Source organism: Podarcis muralis, chromosome 1, assembly GCF_964188315.1.
Source record: "Podarcis muralis chromosome 1, rPodMur119.hap1.1, whole genome shotgun sequence".
NCBI classification, from domain to species: Eukaryota; Metazoa; Chordata; class Lepidosauria; order Squamata; family Lacertidae; genus Podarcis; species Podarcis muralis.
In genome coordinates, this window is record NC_135655.1 from 8506093 (window position 1) to 8530090 (window position 23998).

A 23998-nucleotide genomic window follows, 5' to 3' on the forward strand; every position below is an offset into this window, starting at 1 on the left:
TTCTTAAAGTCGCTAAGCCGTTAATAGCTGCTAAGCCGCTAATAGCCGTGCTTCACAAGACGAAAAAAACGCAAGACGAAGAGACTCGCGGAACGGATTAATTTCGTCTTGCGAGGCACCACTGTAATTATATGTGCACCAAACATTGTGAGACGTAAGTAAAAGAGGCCAAGAGAAATAGAATCCGTGTAGAAAGGAAAATAAGGGGGGGGGACCCCAAACTGTATACTTTACAAAGTTGTTATTGTACTTCACCAGATCTCAACCTATTACGGTATTTGTAAGAATGGATTCCAAATATCATTGAATTTGTCTATGGCAAGTCTGCATTTATATGCAAGTTGTTGATATGTTGCGAGCTTGTATAAGCCTTCAATCCAATCGTAGAAGGGAGCCACATTTTTATTTTTCCAATTCATCAGTATCAGTCTTTTTGCTGTGGTCAGGGCACGGATAGTCCACTCATATTGTCCTTTTGTGAGGTTCCATGTGCTGGGTATATAATTCAAGAGGATATTTTGCTGTGTAAATGTAAGGTTGTTCCGTTGATGGTTTCAGTTACTTTCTGACAAAAATATTTCAATATAGGACAATGAAAAAACATGTTTTAGAGAAGCATTATCCCTATTGCATATCCAGCAGTTAGATACCTTAGATAGCCCTTTAATTAAACAAACGTAATGGGGTCCAGTATATTTTAAATATTATTTTTTGTTTCATGAGCTTCAATTTGTCAGAGACACCCTTGTTATAGCAGGCCAAAAGACTTCACCTTTTCCTGTCATGTCTGCTGGGGGAGTTGAGAGTACCACATCACCTGGGAGGTCTCCACCAGTCCTTGATCAGTTATGGATGGTCCCCTGAATGGGGACCCTGTTGCAGCAGTGAAGTCTGAGATGAACCTAGACTACGTTGACTACAAGTAGATGCTACTTATACCATACATTGGTCCACCAAGCTCAGTACTGTCTACATTGACTAGCAGAGACTCGCCAGGGTTTCAGGCAAGGGACATTCCCAGCCCTACCTGGAGAAGCCAGGAATTTTACCTGAGACCCTTGGCATGCAAGGCAAATTCTCTACCACTGAGCTATGGCCTTTCCCCTAAGTGAATTGCCTTGGGCTGCAGCACCTATCTGAAGTATCTGAGTCAACAGGGTGATGCAGCAGCAAACGAAAGCTAATGCTTGAAAATGTTGTCTATAAGAATAAAAGAAAATTATTATAAATTAGTTTGGAGACGGTATTTAACACCAGTCAGATTAAATCAAATAAACAAAGAATATTTGGTATAACGTTGGAGGGGATGCCAGGAAACTGAATAAGAAGAGAAGAGGAGTTTAGATTTGATATCCCGCTTTATCACTACCCGAAGGAGTCTCAAAGCGACTAACAATATCCTGTCCCTTCCACCCCCACAACAAACACTCTGTGAGGTGAGTGGGGCTGAGAAGTGTGACTGGCCCAAGGTCACCCAGCAGCTGCATGTGGAGGAGCGGGGAATCGAACCCGGTTCACCAGATTACGAGACCACTGCTCTTCGCCACTACACCACAACTGGGAATTATGTTCACATGTGGTGGGGGTGTAAATATGTAGGATTTTTCCGGCAAAAGGGGTTTAAGGAGATAACAGAAATCACTGGATTAAAGCTGACTGAAAGTCCAGAGGGAGCATTATTATCCTTTTACAATGGGGTGGAAGGTTCGCAGGCTATGAAGGAGCTGCTCACAAATTTATTGACAGCTGCACGAATTATGATAGCTAGGAAGTGGAAGGGGCAAGCAGAATATAAAATGGAAGACTGGTATAAAGAGGTGTGGGATATAGCTATTCATGATAAATTAACATGTGCCATTAAGGTAAGACGGGGAATACGCAGGAGAAACGATTTTGAGGAGAGTGTTTGTAGAAGGTGTTTGTCGAATTTGTACTGTTAAAATGGAAAGGGCCCAAATTTTGGGAGGTTGGAATGGTCTCGGTGGTGAGGTGCACATTTTTATTCTTAGTACTTTGTCAAAAAAGAAAAAAGAAAATAAATCTAATGCTATTCTAGGCTGCATCAAGAGAAGTCTTGTGCCCACATCAAGGGAAGTCATGGTCCCACTCTACTTGGTCAAACCACACCTGGAATACTTTGTCCAGTTCTGGGCGCCACAGTTTAAGAAGGATGTTGACAAACTGGAGCATGGGCAAAGAAAGGCAACCAAGATGATTGAGCGTCTGGAAACCAAGACCTTGATTGTGGGAGCTGGGTATGTTTAGCCTGGAGAAGAGAAGACTGAGAGGAGATATGAGAACCATTGGCTCCCAGTACGTTTCCAAGCACAGTTCAAAGTGTTGGTGCTGACCGTTAAAGCCCTAAACGGCCTCGGCCCAGTATATCTGAAGGAGAGACTCCACCCCCATCATTCTACCCGGACCCTGAGGTCTAGCACCGAGGGCCTTCTGGTGGTTTCCTCACTGAGAGAAGCCAAGTTACAGGGAACCAGGCAGAGGGCCTTCTCGGTAGTGGCACCCACCCTGTGGAACGCCCCCACCACCAGATGTCAAAAGGAACAACAACTACTAGACTTTTAGACGACATCCGAAGACAGCCCTGTTTAGGGAAGCTTCTAATGTTTGATGCATTACTTTATTTTAATATTGTGTTGGAAGCCACCCAGTGTGGCTGGGGAAACCCAGCCAGATGGGCAGGGTATAAATAAATTATTATTATTATTATTATTATTATTATTATTATTATTATTAACCATCTTCAAATATCTAAAGGGTTGTCATGTTGAAGATGGAGTAAGCAATTCTATGATTCTAAGTTAGTCATGCCCAATAATTTCAACGGGTATAAACTTAGGTGCAACTCTCAATGTTTTGGGTTAGGGTTTCCTCACATCTAACACCACAATTAATCCACCGTTGGGCTTGAGCTTGCAACGTGAAAGCAGAGCTGTTTTCTTCTTCTTCCTGTGAACTCGTCGCTCCAGCCCTTGGCTGCTTGCCAGCCGAGTGAACGGTTTTGTCTGTGAGTGACCTAATTCTCCTGCAGTGGATTGTTCAGTGATACCCAGCGCTCGAGGCAGCTGGTGCTCCCCACCCTCCACGGGGACGGGGAGAAATGACCGTGAATCTGCCAGCTTTTTGTAAGCAGGGATAACTGGTTCACTGGCAGCAAACTTGGTTTTCTTATCAGATTCCACACCTCTCTGGTTCCTAATTTATAAGAAATTGCCTGTCACTTGGAAGGGTGACTTGAGAAACATGGGCCAGGACAGTGAGGCCTACTTAAAACCTGACGTTCCTTTTGACACATGAGCGTAGCTTTCTTCATGTTTGGCTCATTTAGGGCAATGCTAGAAATTCAGATATATAAGCTAATTGCCAAATGGCACCTTAAAACTAGATTACGGTACTCACAACGGAATGTCTAGGTGCCTTTTTTTTTTCCTTCAAGAAAGTTGTTACTATTATTCATTTCATTTCTGTACTGCTTTATATTTTAAAGAAAAAAAAAATCTCTTTTTTATTATGCTTTATTATAAACACCAACAAAAATCAAAAAGAAAAACCATACATCTACATCGATTGTTACACCAAACACAAAATAAACAAAAGAATAAAATCATATATTCTGACAGTAGATCTTCTTAAAGTATATCTAACTTCCCATCTTCTCCATACTTCATTTAATATTTACAAACTTATTGCCTAAAGAAAAAAATCTCAGAGTGGTTTACAACATATTAAAGCATCAAATGAAACAATCTAGAAAGAAAGAAATTCAAGCTTCCAGGAAGCCTTCTTTAAGTGACATTTGGCTTTCCCCATATCTATTTACCTACCTCATTTATAGAGCTGCCCCGTAGCAGAAGGACTCTAGGAAGCTGTTGTGGTGTAGTGGTTAGAGTGTCGGACTAGGACCTGGAGATCAGGGTTCAAATCCCCACTCAGTCATGAAGCTCACTGGGGTGACCTCAGAGTCATTCGCAGCCTCCTAACCTACCGTACCTCACAGGGTCGTTGTAGGGATTAACTGAGGAAGAGGGTGAACCATGTACTCCTTGGAGGAAAAGTTGGGAGATAAATGCAACAAATAAGGTCTTCTGCTTGCCTGCTTAAGAAAGTTGGAGGGGCCAGCTGGATGGAGAGGTCAGTCGCCAGCCTGGCATTCAGAGATCTGCATGTGGTTGCAAAGTTGCCAGTTGCAAAGTACACCTGGGGGATTTCTAATGCTGATTTAGGGGCAGTTAACATGAAGCCCCCCCGCCAAATGTCCAAAGGCTTGTGGGCTTCTCATAGTCATCTGGTTGGCTACTCTCCGCAAAGGATGCTGGACAGGAAGGGAATGAGAGCCAGTGTGGTGTAGTGGTTAAGAGCAGTAGTCTCGTAATCTGGGGAACCGGGTTCGCATCTCCGCTCCTCCACATGCAACTGCTGGGAGACCTTGGGCCAGTCACACTTCTCTGAAGTCTCTCAGCCTCACTCACCTCACAGAGTGTTTGTTGTGGGGGAGGAAGGGAAAAGGAGATTGTTAGCCGCTCTGAGACTCCTTCAGATAGTGATAAAGCGGGATATCAAATCCAAACTCTCTCTCTCTTCTCTCTCTTCCTTGATTTAAAACAGGTTGTCTACTTCTGCTGTGTACACTAAAGAATGATCTTCAGCTCGTAATTTTCTTGTCACTCAAGTAGCATTTTTCTGCAAGAGAATAAACTCTTCCCCATTTAGTACCTCTTTTAAAAAATGTCACGTCTCAAGAGTTTCCAGTTACAATCTGAACTATTTGGGTAACTTTTATCAGCAAGTTTCAAGAGGGTGGATCATTGTGTACCAAATCATCTGTCTAGGGAGCAGCTGTGAGTTGCTTGGGGTAATGCAAAACCAGTGTTGTGTTTTCTGACCTGGTTCCCTTTGTCTCTTTGTTTCAGGACCAAGAAGAAAATAAAGGAGCCACGAGCTGGCCAGAGTTCTACATTGATCAGCTTAACTCCATGGCTGCTGTAAGTGGAGGATTCAGAAATTTGCTTTCTTGCTTCATTAAACAGAAGAATGGTTCTGAGAGCTAAAACCAGGGCTGTGTTGCAAGAACCCTAAAAAGTGGTTGATCTTAGCGATGGTTAGTGAAAGCAAGCCAGCTTCGTAGACCATGGGTTGAAGTTTGGCATTGTTTCAACTAACCATAGTTTAGCCGAATCACAACCTTCTGGGTTTGGACTCTGTTAATCAGAACATAAGTCAGACCTTCTGAACTCACTTTGTGGGCTACACAGTGGGGAGGCTTTGAGTCCATGTAGCCTTGGGTTCATTCTCATAACACAAAACTATGGTTTAGCACAGGCATAGTCAATGTGGTGCCCTCCAGGGCTTGACACCAACTATTAGTATTAGTATTAGTATTATTATAGCCTGCCCACTCTGTGCACATATAACACATACTGGAAGCCAGTGTAGGTCTTTCAAGACCGGTGTTATGTGGTCTCGGCGGCCGCTCCCAGTCACCAGTCAAGCTGCCGCATTCTGGATTAGTTGTAGTTTCCGGGTCACCTTCAAAGGTAGCCCCACGTGGAGCGCATTGCAGTAGTCCAAGCGGGAGATAACCAGGGCATGCACCACTCTGGCAAGGCAGTCCGCGGGCAGATAGGGTCTCAGCTGGAGTACCAGCTGGAGCTAGTAAGACAGCTGCCCTGGACACAGAATTGACCTGCACCTCCAAAGGGTGGGCTTATAGAAGGGACCCTGAAGTTGGAAGGGATCATGATTATCCCCTAGTCCAACCCCCTGCAATGCAGGGATATGGAGTTGTCTCATTTGGGGATCAAACCTGCAACCGTGGCATTAAGAGCGCCACACTCTAACCAGATGAGCTATCCAGACGTGCTATAACATAGACAGCATCTTAAAAAGCAGAGACATCACCTTGCCAACAAAGGTCCGTATAGTAAAAGCTATGGCTTTCCCAGTAGCGATGTACGGAAGTGAGAGCTGGACCATAAAGAAGGCTGATCGCCGAAGAATTGATGCTTTTGAATATGGTGCTGGAGGAGACTCTTGAGAGTCCCATGGACTGCAAGAAGATCAAACGTATCCATTCTGAAGGAGATCAGCCCTGAGTGCTCACTGGAAGGACAGATCCTGAAGCTGAGGCTCCAATACTTTGGCCACCTCATGAGAAGAGAAGACTCCCTGGAAAAGACCCTGATGTTGGGAAAGATGGAGGGCACAAGGGGAAGGGGATGACAGAGGACGAGATGGTTCGACAGTGTTATCGAAGCTACAAACATGAGTTTGACCAAACTGCGGGAGGCAGTGGAAGACAGGAGTGCCTGGTGTGTTCTGGTCCATGGGGTCACGAAGAGTCGGACACGACTAAACAACAACAACATAACATGGAAAGAAATAGGCAAACAAAAATGGCAGCTTCCCTGGCAGCCGTTGGGAAAGGGCTGCACATATCCAGTGCTCCCAGACCCCCCGCAATCCCTCCACAGGTCACAGCTCCTGCCCTGGCCCTTGTTGAGGGATCTGTAGATGCTGCGGTTGCAAAAAAAGAAGCAGCCTCTATTTGCTCTCGGTAAGAATTCCAGACCCCTCTGCTTGCTCCTGTTGGCGTAACGAGGCAACACTTGCCCAAAGGGCCTATAAATCAGCTCACTTAAAAGACAAGCCGGGTCTGTTTTCTTTGATCAAGGGGCTCTTGTTGAAGTCATTAGAGAGTTTGTAGAAACAAATCTTCCCCGCGTTTGCAAACACACACGTGGCATGATGCCACCGCAGTTGCTTGGACAGCTGCAGGCAGGGTGTCGCTTGACGTCTCCCGCGCAACCTTCACCTCTGCTGTATCTGATCAATCCAGCCTCCTCTCTCTCTCTCTCTCTCTCTCTGGCCGTAGCAGGCTAAGCCAAATGCCACCCACAGCTCTTGGCACCCAGACGCACCTGAGAGTGCAGGAGAGAGCTCCCTACAGAGCAAGCTCCAAGCGGAAAGACCTGCAGAAAAGTCTGATCTGCACAGAAGCAGAAATTAATTGGGAAACGGAGCTGCTGGATGAAAAATGTTGCACACAGAGGGCCTTCATTAGGGATGTGAGCTTGCGATTCTGCAGAAGAGATATTGTCTCGGTGGACGTCGTTAAAAAACAAGCTTTTCGTCCTTATAGCAACCAACCCATGCTTGAAAGTTTGTGGGTTGGGATGAATGGTTTAACCAGGGGTAGCCAATGTGGAACTCACCTGATTTTACTATACTAAAACTACCCAGCTCTACCTCTCTCCTTTAAATCAGAACCAGTGAGAGTGGCAAATGTCCAGTTTTAGTGTCTGGAGGAGGTTGGTACAGTGGTACCTCGGGTGAAGTACTTAATTCGTTCCGGAGGTCCGTTCTTAACCTGAAACTGTTCTTAACCTGAAGCACCACTTTAGCTAATGGGGCCTTCTGCTGCCGCTGCGCCGCCGGAGCACGATTTCTGTTCTTATCCTGAAACAAAGTTCTTAACACTATTTCTGAGTTAGCAGAGTCTGTAACCTGAAGCGTATGTAACCTGAAGCCTATGTAACCCAAGGTACCACTGTAAATGGATGGTGGTTAATGGATTGAGGTTGAATCCCAACAACACAGAAGTACTGTTTCTGGGGGACGGGCAGGTGTGGGGGACTCCGTGATCCAAGATGGAGTAACTGTGCCCCTGAAGGACCAGGTGCTCAGCCTGGGAGTCATTTTGGACTCACAGGTATCCAGGGCAGCTGTACCAGCTCCATCTGGTACGCAACCTGAGACCCTACCTGCCTGCGCACTGTCTCACCAGAGTGGTGCATGCCCTGGTTATCTCCTGCTTGGACTACTGCAATGCACTCTATGTGGGGCTACCTTTGAAGGTGACTTGGAAACTACAACTAATCTGGAATGAGGCAGCTAGAATGGTGATTAGGAGTGGCTGCCAGGACCATTTAACACCAGTCCTAAAGGATCTACACTGGCTCCTGATATGTTTCCAAGCACAATTCAAAGTGTCGGGGCTGACCTTTAAAGCCCCAAACGGCCTCAGTCCAGTATCCCTGAAGGAGCGTCTCCACCTGCACACTGAGGTCCATCTCCGAGGGCCTTCTGCCAGTTCCCACACTGCAAGCAGCGAGGTTACAGGGAACCAGGCAGGGGGCCTTCTCGGTGGTGGCGCCTTCCGTGTGGAACATCCTCCCTTCAGATGTCAAGGATATAAACAACTATCTGACTTTTAGAAGACATCTGATTGCAGCCCTGTTTAGGGAATTTTTAAATGTTTGATGTTTTATTGTGCTTTCCATAAAGTGGTACCTTGGTTCAAGAACAGCTTAGTTTATGAACAACTTGGATTAAGAACGCTGCAGACCCTGGAAGTAGGTGTTTTGGTTTGTGAACTTTGCCTTGGAAGCAGAACATATTGCGCTTCCTATTGAGTGTGTTCCATTTGTAAATTGAGTCCCCCACTGCTAAGGGAAAGCACGCCTTAGTTTAAGAACAGAATTCCAGAACAGATTAAGTTCATAAACCAAGGTACCACTGTATTCTGTTGGGAGCCTCTGGGGAAGTCCTGAGAGCTACTGCCATGTGAACAGTACTGAGCCAAACAGAACAATGGTCTTACTTAGAATCATAGAACTGTTGAGTTGGAAGGGACCCTGGGGGTCATCTAGTCCAACCCCCTGCAATGCATGGGGTCCAGCTTTCTGTATTACTAGATCATTCAGTAAAGGACCCTAGCTTAGTAAAAGAGCAGCTGTTTTCCATGCAGACGGTCCCGGGTTCAATTCTCGGCATCCTCAGGTAGGGAAGTTCTGAAATTCTGGAGAGCTGCTGCCAGTCAGTGTTGACAATACTGACCCAATGGTCTGATTCGGTATGTGCTCCTACTGATCCCAGGACAAGCTACGACGGAGTTATCAACCCCTCCGGTACAGAGCAGCACTAAAATATTACAAATAAAAACATTTTAAAAAACACAAACCACGTTTCTAAAGGGGGAAAAACCCTGGGGTAGTCCTCTTTCAGACAAATGAGTTGATTCTCATTGAAACCAGAGGCAGCTTGAAATCTTTCTACCTTCCTCGTGCCGATCTCTCCAAATCATTTTAGATGCAAGCAGTCTCGACTGTGGGCCACCAAACTTGTGAAACATATGAATGTGTATGTGTGTGATTTTTCTTCACTTGTGGTGAGATCTAGCGTTCTGGACATAGCTTCAGATTTTCAGCTTCTCAGATGTGGGCACTTCTCTGCTGGAACCATAAAATGCCTTGCAAATGTTCAGTGTCCCCGTTGCACATAAAACACTTCAGCTCCACTTAAGAGGAAAAACCTTATCCCCTTGGATTTTTACGGTGAATTGCTGCCATGAAAGGATGACATCATTGGTTAAACATTTCTGCAGGGCAGCTTCCTCCCTTAACATCCCGGTGACAGCTGTCCGATTGCATCACCGCCTCCAAGACGGCTTTAGAGGAAATGTTAAGAACTTTTTACACACACACACACACACACAGGATCTACCCATCCCAGTTTCATTATTCACAGACGGTTGGACCTCTTCTCTTGCTGGCACTGTGAAACCAAATCCATGTGTCTACTGGGACAGGAGAGATGATAAGGATTTGGTGTTTTTTCTGTTCTCTCGCGGAAATCTCTCACGGAAGAAATGGAGGCAGTGAGAGATTTTACTTTCTTGGGCTCCGTGATCACTGCAGATGGTGACAGCAGCCACGAAATTAAAAGACGCCTGCTCCTTGGGAGAAAAGCAATGACAAACCTAGACAGCATCTTAAAAAACAGAGACATCACCTTGCCAACAGAGGTCCGTATAGTTAAAGCCATGGTTTTCCCAGTAGTGATGTATGGAAGTGAGATCTGGACCATAAAGAAGGTTGATCGCCGAAGAATTGATGCTCTTGAATTATGGTGCTGGAGGAGACTCTGGAGAGTCCCATGGACTGCAAGAAGATCAAACCTATCCATTCCGAAGGAAATCAGCCCTGAGTGCTCACTGGAAGGACAGATCCTGAAGCTGAGGCTCCAATACCTTGGCCACCTCATGAGAAGAGAAGACTCCCTGGAAAAGACCCTGATGTTGGGAACGATGGAGGGCACAAGGAGAAGGGGACGACAGAGGATGAGATGGTTGGATAGTGTTCTCGAAGCTACCAGCATGAATTTGACTAAACTGCGGGAGGCAGTGGAAGACAGGGGTGCCTGGCGTGTTCTGGTCCATGGGGTCACAAAGAGTGGGACACGACTAAATGACTAAACAACAAGCTGTTCACCTGGCCCACCTACTCAGCATATGGGAAGAGACGGTAGCTCATTGGTGCAGGATTGGCACACAGAATGTCCCAGTTTTAATCCCCAGCATATCTGGGTGGTTGTTTGTTTGTTTGTTTTTTTAAAAAGAAGGTTTGGGAAGCAGGAGACAGGGAAGATATATCCTCCATCCCGACCAGACTTATTTCTGCACAACATTTGCTGAACAGAGAGAAAAATGAGAAAAAGCAGCGACTGTAGCAAAAGGCAATAACTTCCTGACTCCCCTTCCACAGTGCAGTCTGTTATCATCTCAGGAATGTGGGGAACGTCCTTGACGATTCCAGGAGAAGAAAACCACACGTGCGCTAGGGTTCGACCACCTCACAGTCAAGAGCTGCGTTCAGTGCTAGAGGAAGAGACAGCTCAGGAATTCTAGGACAAACCATGAGGCGGGTGGATAATTCAGCTTTAAGCAGGGTCTCCCAACTGAGTGTGGGGAAGGCCAGTTAATACTTATGGAAAACTAGAATCATAGAGTTGGAAGGGACCCTGGACGGTCATCTAGCCCAACCCCCTGCAATGCAGGAATTTTTTTTGGCCCAACGTGGGGCTCAAACTCACAGCCATGAGATTAAGAGTCTTGTACCTTACAAACTGAGCTATAAAAGCAGGAAAACATTTTGGGATCAGAAGTCACAGTCTGAAGGGCAGAAAGTGCTGCCAGCCAGTGTAGGCTAAGCTAAGTAGACCCAGTGGTGCAGGGCATCTTTTTAGGGAAAGGACTGTATAGCTCAGTGGGTAGAGCATCTGCTTTGCATGCAGAATGTCCCAGGTTCAATCCCTGGCATCTCCAAGTAGGTCTGGGAGACTCCCTGCCCGGAACCCTGGAGAGTCGCTGCCAGTCTGAGCAGACAGTACTGAGCTAGGTTGACCCGTGGGTCTGACTTCCTCTGTGCAAGCAGGCAGCTTTTTCCACCCCCCCAAAAAAGAGGGAGGGAAAGAAGAGGCTGAATAAACATTAGAAAGGGATTCCTTTCTTAGATGTCCCTGGCAATGGAGCAAAGGCTTGGAGGCTGCTTATAGAATCCTTCCTTGGACTCTTCCACTTGCCACGGGCACAAGATAATGGGCTGTTGATTAGATCACTTATAAAACTCTCTGATGTTGAAGTGCTTTTTGCAGAATGCCTGGGCAGCTTTGAATATCAGCGAGTGGTGTGTGTTTGTGTTTGGTAGCTTGGCAATGCCACCAGGAGCTCCTCTTTGCAGTGTCCCCTTTAAAGCAAACATGGGACACAGATGACAAAGTCAGGAGGGAGCGACGCCACCGCGGCTAGAGATCCCATGTTGTTGCACGCCACCCTGACCTCTGAGTGGTGCAAGATTCCAGGAGTTCCAGGAGCTCCCTTAGGGATTGTTTCTTTTTGCAAAGGAGGCACAGCAGAGACTGCGGTGTCTTTAGGATATAGATGTGGTTGATTTCCACATATATGCAACCTGAGCATACGATGGAGGGGTTCACAACATCTAAGGGTCTTGCCTGTCCCATAGCCGCAGCCTTGGACTCTAGCAGAAATCAAACATCCTGCTTTGCCCCTCTGGCTTTTCAGCCTGCAGCTTTTTACTTCTAGGTCACATTGCACACACTCTTCAACTCTAAATTCTGGCTTTTGTCCGTCTCACTATCTGTGAGCTGGTGGAGGGGACTCACCCATTGGTGTTCTGGGACAGAGCCCCCTCTCTTTTGCTCTCTTAATGGCCCATCACCTCTCCTTTTTCTTAATGGCCCTTCGCCCAGGCAATCACCTCCTGAGGAAGTTAGCCTGGCTTATTTTATAACACTTGCTAGGTGAAATATACTCGGAGTCAAGCGTGGATTTCATGCTCTTTATTCAGCTCATAGTGGTAAGGAGGAATGGAAGTTCCCCCAGAATGTCTGCCTTATATACATTATTTACACAATGAACCCCACGTGATTGGCTAATTCTGGGATTCTCCTGCAGGCCAATCAGGTTGCTTATTCCCTTCCACCTGGAGCTGGATTGGGTGGCTCCTGTGGACCAATCAGACTGCTGCATTCTGGATCCTATTGTTCTAGGACCAATCAGACTGCTGCATTCTGAATCCTATTGTTCTAGGACCAATCAGACTGCTGCATTTTGGACCCTATTCAACTCAGTACATAACACTAGGATTATAAGGATTAAAAGTCTGGCACCCACAAACTCATGCCACTATAAAGAGTGTGTTGGGTAGAGTTTTCCAAAAGGCATGTTTTGGAGACAGGGACAGAGAGGAAGTTATACTGAATCAGACCACTGGCCTGTCTAGCAACACATTGTCTATAGCAGGGATGGGGTACATTTGCCCCTACAGACTCCAACTCCCATCAGCCCTTGCCATAATAGCCTGTGATCAGGAACGATGGGGATTGTTGTCCAATGGAATCCAGGAGGTCTCAGTTTCCCCGGCCCTGGTTTACACTGAGGGTGACTCTCCAGGGTTTCAGGAAGAGGTCTGTTGTCAGTGTTAGAAATTAGCCAGGCGCCAGGCGCATTTTGCAACTGACATGGGTCCAATTGAGCCAAGTGGAGATTTCTGAATGTCAGGTTGGTGTTTGGGGGAAATGTCACTTAGAAAAGGATGTGAAGTATTTTCCTTGAAAGCTGAATTTCAGGACATAGTTTGGCACAGAGAATTAAGCATCCTGTTGCATTTGTGCAAATCCACACACGTCTGTTGAAATTTTGCAAAATGTCTTGAGATTCAGTTTGGGAAATTTATGAGCCGTCCATGCTCTCCCAAAACTGGAAATCTCACAAAACCTCCTTTCTTCCCCATGAAATTGTAAAAAGTTGAAACACGTGTCTCTCAACTGTATTCACTTTTCCTAGGCTAGATGTAGGAACCCCGTTGTTCTGTCTTTGTTCGCAATGGATTTTGATCTGTCCATTACCATACACTTTTGAGTCTTACAGGGCAATCCTGTTTACTCAGAAATCAGTCCCATTGAATTAGATGGAGTTTATTCCTAAGTGTGCACAGGATTGCAGCCTTAGTTATCAGTTGCTATACTCCTGTGTCCATTTAGACTCATGTACTGGGCACAATAGAAGCCATTTGGGCTATAAGCAGGCACTATGCTAATAATGCTATATTGCTAAATGAAATTAAATATGGCCTAATTGCTAGTGCGCCGTTAAATGCTTCTGTGCCCTTCCTCCTTGTCCTTTGTGATTTCTCTTCTGTTTCATTAGCATTAACTTCCGACAGAATCGGTTGCTGTGGGGCTGAATATTTTTCAGCTCAGTATGAATTGTTGCATATTAAACAGGGTGTCACAAAGCAATGGAAATGCAAGCGTATGAATCTGCTTTTAGATCTAGCCTGCACAGACTTTAGGCTCACAGGATCTACTTGCTCCACCACTACCTGCCTACGAGGTCCACCAGTCAGTTGTTGCTGTTGTTTAGTCGTTTAGTCGTGTCTGACTCTTCGTGACCCCCTGGACCAGAGCACGCCAGGCACTCCTGTCTTCCACTGCCTCCCGCAGTTTGGTCAAACTCATGCTGATAACCTCGAAAACACTATCCAACCATCTTGTCCTCTGTCGTCCCCTTCTCCTTGTGCCCTCCATCTTTCCCAACATCAGGGTCTTTTCCAGGGAGTCTTCTCTTCTCATGAGGTGGCCAAAGTACTGGAGCCTCAGCTTCACGATCTGTCCTTCAGTCTGTCCACCAGTCAGAGCCTGGTGCAAACCAGTGACTTGCAGTGGTGGAGCAAAATACTCCTGGAAGTAAAGAACAGGGGCCCTCTGTGCACCTGCTTAGCTTAGGAATCAGTGCTAGAACTGAGCTCCCAGTCCCGTCACACAAAAATCCACTCCTGGTTTTCCCCCAGGCTTTCTTAAATTAGTAGTGTAATTTACAGGGCAGCAGAGTTTTTTTTTTTTTTTTTTTTTTTTTTGTTATTAGTGTTACTAAACAATTGGGAGTCTGCCTCTTCGCTGATCTACTTCATGTTGTGCTGGGATTCTAGATTTGGGTAAGTAGCCGTGTTGGTCTGACGCAGTCAAAACAATAATAATAAAAATAGTCCAGTAGCACCTTAGAGACCAACCAAGTTTGTTCTAGGTATAAGCTTTCGTGTGCATGCCCACTTCTTCAGATACACTGAAACAGAAGTCACCAGACCCCTTATGGGGTTGTGTTGTGCTGGGATGTTCATGTTTATTGTGTATTCTGGCTTCCGTGCAAAATGCGGTATGTAAATAAGCTGGCTGTGCCTAACTTATTTCTTGCGGTGATTTTCTTTTTACCTTTTGCAGAGAAAATCGTTGATTGCTTTGGAAAAAGAAGATGAAGAAGAGCGCAGCAAAACCATAGAGAGTTTGAAGACGGCGCTGAGGACCAAACCAATGAGGCAAATGATTTTCTTTGCTTTGCTGCCCAACTTCTTGCTTTCCTATTGGTTCAACTGTTTACTTTCCTATTGGTTCAACTGCTTGCTTTCCTATTGGTTCTCTAGCAAAAGGGTTCCTGGAATTGATTCTCTAGCCAAAGAACTCTTAATGTTAATCCCCATAAGGTTCTGGTCAGTCATTGCTAAGTTTGCCGAAAGGAGCTGAGTAGATATCACTAGAACCAGAGACAGATGTTACTGGGTTACTGTTTTTCTGGAATAAAAAGTGCCGGGACTCACCTCCACACTCGCCAACCCAGATGCTGCCATCTTGAAGCAAACATCATGCGACAAGATTCTGGGCTGCACCATCTTATAGGGAGCTGTGCTTGTTCAGAGTGATAGACTCACTCTGACCCTGGAGTGAGTCTTGTTCAGAGTGATAGACTCACTCTGACCCTGGAGGTTCCACTGAGCCGTTGTCGCTAGTAGCCTCAACCTCTCCTGGCGAGGGGGTTTCCCCGAGGGGGGGGTGTCCATGTCAAGCCCACCCACCTGCCTATGCACGCCTCCCATTCTCTTTTCGTCCCCCGCCAACCCCATTTCCATGAGGTACTCGAGGCTCAGAATTGCAGTGACCTCTCTGTCATAGAATTCTACTCAATATTGATCCAGAGCAGAACTCCATTGTGTAGTTAGCAGAGTAAAAACTTAAACACGTTGCAGGATTCCCCAAAAATAGACCAGAGGCAATTGTATTTCATTCAGCCAAGTTTACTACTTCTATTGAAGGCAAATGAGCATAATGGTCACAAATCCAATACAGTGGTACCTCTGGTTACGTACTTAATTCGTTCCGGAGGTCCGTTCTTAACCTGAAACTGTTCTTAACCTGAAGCACCACTTTAGCTAATGGGGCCTCCTGCTGCTGCCACGCCACCAGAGCACGATTTCTGTTCTCATCCTGAAGCAAAGTTCTTAACCCGAGGTACTATTTCTGGGTTAGCGGAGTCTGTAACCTGAAGTGTATGTAACCCGAGGTACCACTGTACATTCAGGATTGGCCCAGTCCATAAGAAATCCAGTTGCAGCAGACTTAACTTAAACTTACAATAACTTATGAGTCTAAACTTTAACACTATATAGCATACTATGTACAGAACACTGCACCAGAAGGAAAAGTGATAGAAAGAGAAAGTGAAACCCAGGCTCCTTCTGGCCTTACTTTTATAGTCAGCATGACCTTGACAGAAAGAGATAGGAGCAGTGGCGTAGCATGGGGGGTGCAGGGGGGGCCGGCCGCACCGGGCGCAACATCTGGGGTTAGGGCAAATCCATGGGTTAGGGGGCGCAAATCTACGGGTTAGGGGGCGCAAATTACTTGCCTTGCCCCGGGTGCTGACAACCCACACTACGCCACTGGATAGGAGAACCAGTTTAACCCAGCTGTTCTCAGCTGTACCCAAACATCATGAACCTTCTGCTTGTTTCTTCCACACAGAGAAGCTTCCAGAACCCTCTTGAATTAAGTAGAATAGGAAAGATCTCTACACATCAGATCAATTCTTTCTATACCAATAAGTTCAAACTGACACTTGTTTAAGCTTTTGCTCTGCTAACTATACGTTGGAATCTACTCTGGATCAATACTGAGTAGAATTTCATGACACTCTCCCCAGCTTCCCATCCTGTTCGCTTCCCCTTTCCCACTCTGGCAACTGGTGGCAGCAGAAGACAGCAGGACCATGTCAGAAAGCCACCCCACAATGGCACCCACCACCTGAGAGGTGCCGGAACTGCACTCGGGCTGAAGAAAAGCCCTGACTCTAGCGATTTCTGACCATTGGTCATTTGGGGAGCTGGAGTCCAGCAGCTTCTGGAGGTTGCCATGTTGTAATCCCAGCTAAAGCATCCAGAACAGGTCGCCATCCAACCTCTGCTTAACGTAATTTGTAATTTCATCGTCATCAAACCTTTTATTGGTATCACATACAACATCCAAAACAAATCAATACAGAATTACCTCACCTCACCTGGAGTACTGTGTCCAGTTCTGGGCACCACAGTTCAAGAAGGACACTGACAAACTGGAACGTGTCCAGAGGAGGGCAACCAAAATGGTCAAAGGCCTGGAAACGATGCCTTATGAGGAACGGCTAAGGGAGCTGGGCATGTTTAGCCTGGAGAAGAGGAGGTTAAGGGGTGATATGATAGTTATGTTCAAATATATAAAAGGATGTCATATAGAGGAGGGAGAAAGGTTGTTTTCTGCTGCTCCAGAGAAGCGGACATGGAGCAATGGATCCAAACTACAAGAAAGAAGATTCCACCTAAACATTAGGAAGAACTTCCTGACAGTAAGAGCTGTTCGACAGTGGAATTTGCTGCCAAGGAGTGTGGTGGAGTCTCCTTCTTTGGAGGTCTTTAAGCAGAGGCTTGACAATCATATGTCAGGAGTGCTCTGATGGTGTTTCCTGCTTGGCAGGGGGTTGGACTCGATGGCCCTTGTGGTCTATTCCAACTCTATGATTCTATGATTCTACCACTTCCCCAGTGGCACAAAACTTTTGCTAAAAAAAAAAAGGAGCCAGAGCAGTCTATCGTCACATCTCTTGGTCTCCAGGGAGATCAGACGTCTGTAGTGTATTTCGACGACAAATAGAGATATTTAGCCGCTGACTTGGTGAGCTCCTGATCATTCCTCAGTAATAGAAAATGTATGACCTCTGATTCTGGTTTCCATTTGGGGATACAGAGTTGATCTAGAAATTGCTGGCGGTGATCAGCATATAGTTTACAACTGAGAACCATATGTGTAAGGGTTTCCAGCAGGTGGTCTTCACAAGGAGTTCTTCCTCCTTCCACCCTGCCTGAGAACCTTCCCCAAAGGAGGTTGGATGGATTTGAATTAAACTTGGCCAGCGAAAATGCCCTTCTTTCTTGGGGGTTAAGCAGAAATTCAAGGTAATTATGGTTAGTTTCATGTGCCCAAGAAAGTTGAAAATAAAGAGGGGAACAGGTTTTCTCTGCTGCTACTGTTAGTTCTTGGCGTTCAGTATCCCACAACCTAGTTTTTATTCTAGCCTTGGCAGATGGAAGGGATATCAATCACAAAAGTTCCACTGACAGCCTGAGTTGCTGTACCTTCTTGTTAAACTGTTGTAGCCCTGGGGAAAGAAAGGGGTCTAACAAAACTTCGCTGAGGAGAGGATCTTTATCTGATGTAAAATTTGCATTGTGTGGTGTTTTTTCCTGACGAACCCTCTTGTATTCATGGCGATCTGTTTCTGGCAGGTTTGTGACCAGGTTTATCGACCTGGATGGCTTGACGTGCATTCTGAATTTCCTGAAGAGCATGGACTACGAGACCTCTGAGTCCCGGATACATACCTCTCTCATCGGGTGCATCAAAGCTCTGATGAACAACTCTCTGGGGAGAGCTCACGTCCTGGCCCATTTGGAGAGCATTAATGTGATAGCGCAGAGCCTGAGCACGGAAAACATTAAGACCAAGGTCGCCGTGCTGGAAATCATGGGCGCTGTGTGCCTGGTTCCCGGGGGTCACAAGAAGGTGCTGGAAGCCATGGTGCACTACCAGAAATACGCCAGCGAAAGGACTCGCTTTCAGGTACGGACTGGCCTCTTGCCACTTAAGTTGGTTGTACGTTGGGAAATATGGGACGCGGGTGGCGCTGTGGGTTAAACCACAGAGCCTAGGACTTGCCGATCAGAAGGTCGGTGGTTCGAATCCCCGCGACGGGGTGAGCTCCCGTTGCTCGGTTCCTGCTCCTGCCAACCTAGCAGTTTGAAAGCACGTCAAAGTGCAAGTAGATAAATAGGTATCACTCCGGCGGGAAGGTAAACGGTGTTTCCATGTGCTGCTCTGGTTCACCAGAAGTGGCTTAGTCATTCTGGCCACATGACCCAGAAGCTGTATGCCGGCTCCCTCGGCCAATAAAGCGAGATGAGTGCTGCAACCCCAGAGTCGGCCACGACTGGACCTAATGGTCAGGGGTCCCTTTACCTTTACCTTTTATATTGTATTCTTGGTTGTATACCACAAGACGGTTGTCATTAAGAAGTATGAAGATCCCAAACTTGGGCCTCCTGCTGTTTTCGGACTACAATTCCCATCATCCCTGACCGCTGGCCTTGCTAGCTAGGGATGATGGGACTTGTAGTCCAACAACAGCTGGAGACCCAAGTTTGGGAAATAGTGGTATAAATTGTTGAAATAAACAGAATAATAATCCATCTTTTAGCCCTACCCGCAGCATGGATTGGGGCCGGAGGGGGGGGGCGAGAGAGAGAGAAGGAGCCTTCAGTCCTTCAGATGCTGTTAGATTCCAACTCCTACCATCCCCAAGCAGGATGGCCACCATGTGCACCAACTCAGTCTAGGGGCAAGGTGTCTTTGGCCCCCCTCAATATCTGCTGGCGAGGGACTGGGCCCTCTCAGTGTTTAGGGGGCAGAGGACACCAAACATGGCACAGGTTGGGAAATAATGAAGGCCGTTGGAGAGACTTTTTTCCTTTCCACAGCGTATCAGTGCTTCTTTTGCCCCACGGCTTCTGTCTGCTCAAACAGGGCTTGCAGGTTTTTGAAAACAGGCAATGCCTGTTTTTAGCAGAGCCAGCAGTTGGACAAGAAACCTCTGCTTGCATCGACCCTTTAAAGCTTATCCTCTGCCTCCAGTATTAACTTTTACTTAGTGTTTTGAGTTTTACATCAGTTTGGGCAATCTCTGCATTTATTTTTTATTTTAATGCTTTCTGGGGTCAACTCAGTCTGGCTCCCTGTTTGTGGAACGCAAGTCTCCCCAGGGAGACTTGCCTGGCACCCTCACTATACGCCTTTAGGTGCCAGGTGATAACATTCCTCTTTAACTAGGCATTTGGCTGACTGACTTCCAATGCCCTTTTAAAATGTGTGGGGTTTTTTGGGGGGTGGGGGTTGTTATTGTTTTTGTTGTTATTATGAATTTTGTGTTTTATATTGTGATTTTAGGTTGTGAACTGTCCTGCAGGTATAGGGCTGTATACAAATTCTTAATAATAATAATAATAATAATAATAATAATAATAATAATAATAATTTTTGCATTATTTCAGCAGCATCTGCCCTTCACCTTAATGTCCCAGGGCAGGTGGCAAAAATTTAAAACACAATATCCCAAGAATAGGGTGCTTGTTTGAGTGACACCTGAGAGATATGCCTGGAAGCTACCATACATCAACTGGGTTGGGGGGGGGGAGGTTTATTGGTTTGCTTTCTCGTTCTTGTTTTTACATTGTATTTTTATGCTGTGAACCACCGTGAGATATACGGATGAAGGGCAGTATGCAAATTCAATAAAGAACAATAACAATATTGATTTTTAATTTTTTGCAATTAATAAATGGGTGCTTAACTCAGAGACTCTGTGGTTCTGTCAAAATATGTAAAAGCTATCTCTAGCCAGTTCATTAGCATGGACAGGTAATTCCAACCCAGCCTTCCCCAAGCTTTTGTCCTACAGATGTTTTGTCTCACAGATGTTTTGCCAGCACCTGGGAGCTGCCCAAAACATCTGGAACACACCACAGTGGGAGGGAAGCTGTATGGGTGGGCCATACTTTTTTTTGTGATCCTCAGCATAAAAAACTAGTTCTTTTTTTCTTCTTAATGCAATGGGTTTGCACTGGTGGCATTTTGCCCCTGCACTTCTGCACCTGTAGACGTCATTAATTGAAAACCTTGCACCCCGCAGACACTAATAAATGACCTGGACCGAAGCACAGGCCGATACCGGGACGAAGTGAGCCTCAAGACGGCTATTATGTCCTTCATCAACGCAGTTCTAAGCCAAGGGGCTGGAGTGGTAAGTTTGGGGGCTGGAGGGAAAGGTTTCAACCACGGAGGCTGGCGACCACTTTGGCTGGTGTGGTGGAGGTCCAACAGGAGGTGGCGCTAGAGGCAATGGCCGGCAGAGCCAACTAAGCCTAGTTTTGCCCCTATTCTCCTCCATACTACAAGGGGCAATATTGAGATGGGGGGGGGTGAGCTGCCAGGGAGTGACACCTCCTGAGCTCTTGTAAGTAGGAAGGCAGGCAGGTGGAGGTTGTTTAAGGTTGGTGGGGCAGGGCCCCGTTCAGCCTAATAGTTTCTTTCTTTCTTTCTTTCTTTCTTTCTTTCTTTCTTTCTTTCTTTCTTTCTCTCTCTCTCTCTCTCTCTCTCTCTCTCCCTCCCTTCCTTCCTCCCTCCCTTCCCTTCCCTTTCCTTTCCTTCCTTCCTTCCTTCCTTCCTTCCTCCCTCCCTCCTTCCCTTCCCTTCATTTCATTTTCTTTCTTTCTTTCTTTCTTTCTTTCTTTCTTTCTTTCTTTCTTTCTCTCTCTCTCTCTCTCTCTCTCTCTCTCTCTCTCTCTCTCTTTCTTTCTCTCTCTCCCTCCCTTCCCTTCCCTTCCCTTCCCTTCCCTTCCCTTCATTTTCTTTCTTTCTTTCTTTCTTTCTTTCTTTCTTTCTTTCTTTCTTTCTTTCTTTCTTTCTTTCTTTCCCTCCCTCCCTCCCTCCCTCCCTCCCTCCCTCCCTCTTCCCCTTTCCCCTCAACAGAGTTCCTGAGAAAGCTCAGGTGCATGATAGAGGGGGTAATTTTGCACAGCCTTTTTCTGGGAACACATGACGGCTGCCTTGCCAGAGGACCCCAAAATTCCATTGGGGGGCAGGAAGCCCAAGTGCTTAGCATTTGATTCCAGCCCTCTTTCCTGGTGTGCCTAAAATAAGATTGGCTCGTTTCTGCCGCCTCTTCGCTTCTGGCTGGGGGGTGATGGGAGTTGTAGTCAAGAACAGCCGGAAGACACCAGGTTGGCATCCAAAAGCATATTCAAATCAGACCCACTGTCTCCTCTCTTCCTCTTTTCCAGGAAAGTCTGGACTTCAGACTCCACCTCCGATATGAATTCCTCATGCTTGGGATTCAGCCTGTGATTGACAAATTAAGAGAACACGAAAACTCCACGTTAGATAGGTAAGTGTGGTTGATTGGTTTGTAGTCCATGAGGTTTATTTTCCTTCTTCTTCATTCTTGCTGGATTTTGTGTTTGTATCCATCTTTAGGCTGATGCATTCCAAGTACCGTATTTTTCGCTCTATAGGACACACCCGACCATAGGACGCACCTTGTTTTAGAGGGGGAGAACAAGAAAAAAAAAATCTCCCCCTCTCTGCTCAGCGCCCCTTCAGCGAAGCGACAGGAGAAACGGAGCCCCTTCCATTTCTCCTCCCGCTTGGCTGAAGGGGCGCTGCGCAGCTCTCCCTCTCTGCTGAAGCTAGGAGAGTCTTGCTCTCCCGGCTTCAGCAAAAGGAACCCGAAGCCTTTGGAGCGCAGTGCGAGTTCCCACTGCGCTCCAAAGGCTTCAGGCGGCTATCCCTGAAGCCTGGAGAGCGAGAGGGGTCGGTGCGTACCATAGCCTCCTGAGCGCGGAGGGAGCGCTCCCTCTGCGCTTCAGAGGCTTTGCGTTGCTATCGCTGAAGCCAAGGAGCCTGCATTCGTTCCATAGGAAGCACACACATTTCCCCTTAATTTTTGGAGGGGGAAAAGTGCATCCTATAGAGCGAAAAATATGGCAAGTTCAAATGGTACCTGAACGCTTCTTGAAACGTGCCTAATGCCAGCAGTACTTAAGAGCAATTGTCAGTCAAATTTGTGCTGTAGTTTACAAAATGCTTTACAATCTCCCCTCACCCCACCCCACCCTTGCAATTTTGTTTTACTTTGTCGAACTCATGCATTTATTGGTCTTTTCTCAGGCAACTGGGCAATGTTGTTGCTGTTGATTCAATTTACATACCGCCCATTATCAAAAGGTCCCAGGGCGGTATACAACATTAAAAAGGCATTACAGAACACCCATGATAAAAAACGTAATAAAAAGCACACTGGCAGGCAGCCTAATAATAAAATAGTCTTCTCCAGAGATGTTCACCTCTGTGGTCCCTAACCCCTTACTTACTGGCAGTTATATTTGACTGCCTAAAATCTCCCACACAAATTTGAGCAAGAATCGGAAGCTTTGCATTGTTGTTAAGAGGATGAATTATGTAAGGGCTTCAAACCCTACTGGATGAAATGTCAATAAATGACTTGCCTGCTCTAGAAATTTCTAAATAGGAATAGTAGTATAAGCCTTCTAAGACTCCCCCCCCCCCCGCCACCAAGATTGATTCAATAATAATAATAATAATAATTTATACCCCGCCCATCTGGCTGGATTTCCCCAGCCACTCTGGGCGGCTTCCAACAGAATATTAAAATACAATAATCTATTAAACATTAAAAGCTTCTTTAAACAGGGCTGCCTTCAGATGTCTTCTAAAAGTCTGGTAGTTGTTTTTCTCTTTGACATCTGGTGAGAAAGCATTTCACAGGGTGGGTGCCACTACCGAGAAGGCCGTCTGCCTGGTTCCCTGTAACCTCACTTCTTGCAGTGAGGGAACTGGCAGAAGGCCCTCGGAGCTGGACCTCAGTGTCCGGGCAGAATGATGGGGGTGGAGATGCTCCTTCAGGTATACTGGACCGAGGCTGTTTAGGGCTTTAAAGGTCAGCACCAACACTTTGAATTGTGCTCGGAAACGTATTCAATAGCCCATTACAATAAATGTGTGTTGACTCTTATCTCCTTCCTAGGCATTTAGACTTTTTTGAAATGCTCAGAAATGAAGATGAATTGGAGTTTGCCAAAAGATTTGAACTGGTATGTATGTATCCATCCATCCTAACTACTCTGGTGCTGGGTGGTTGTTGGTTTTTTTTTGCTGTTGTAAGAATAAAAAAGGATACAATTCTACCTGCTGTGAATCACTGTAACAACTGAACCCTTTGCAGTGACCCCTGAAAATGGGGTGAGCAGGTGGGGTGCTTTTAAATGAGCATTTTCACAAAACCCCCCATCCCAAATGGGCTCAGCATCACTATAAGTGAATCACACTCCTGAGCACTGTATGAATTTTACAGTGGATGTCGAAATTTACATTAAAATGGAAGAAGCAAAAATCCCACGATAGTGGCTTAAAAGTCATATTGCTTTCACCATGATTTGGACATACAGTGGTGATTGCCGCATCTTGCTAAACATCAGCACTCACATCTGTTTGACAGTGGAACGGACTATTTTGGAAAATGGTGGACTCTCCTTTGTTATAGGTTTTTGAACAGAGGTTGGGTGGCCATTATCTAGGGTTTCTCTAGCTGTGATTCCTGCATTTCAGGAGATTGGACTGGATGGCTCTTCCAACGCTACAATTCTATATTCTGTGTCAAGAGTTCTTGTACACCTGGCAAATTTTGACTGGGATTGTG

The 23998-nt window shown here is 46.1% G+C and overlaps 1 protein-coding gene across 2 annotated transcripts in view; it reads left to right on the plus strand.

Moving 5' to 3' along the window:
- Positions 1-23998, plus strand: part of DAAM1 (dishevelled associated activator of morphogenesis 1) — a 176484-nt gene that overhangs the window by 100737 nt on the left and 51749 nt on the right. For both annotated transcript variants that reach the window (XM_028735406.2, XM_028735481.2), the window contains exons 4-9: positions 4926-4997; positions 14590-14684; positions 17958-18291; positions 20414-20524; positions 21564-21667; positions 23327-23393. In XM_028735406.2, coding sequence (XP_028591239.2) covers positions 4926-4997; positions 14590-14684; positions 17958-18291; positions 20414-20524; positions 21564-21667; positions 23327-23393 — 783 coding nt within the window. The remainder of the gene's footprint in view (positions 1-4925; positions 4998-14589; positions 14685-17957; positions 18292-20413; positions 20525-21563; positions 21668-23326; positions 23394-23998) is intronic.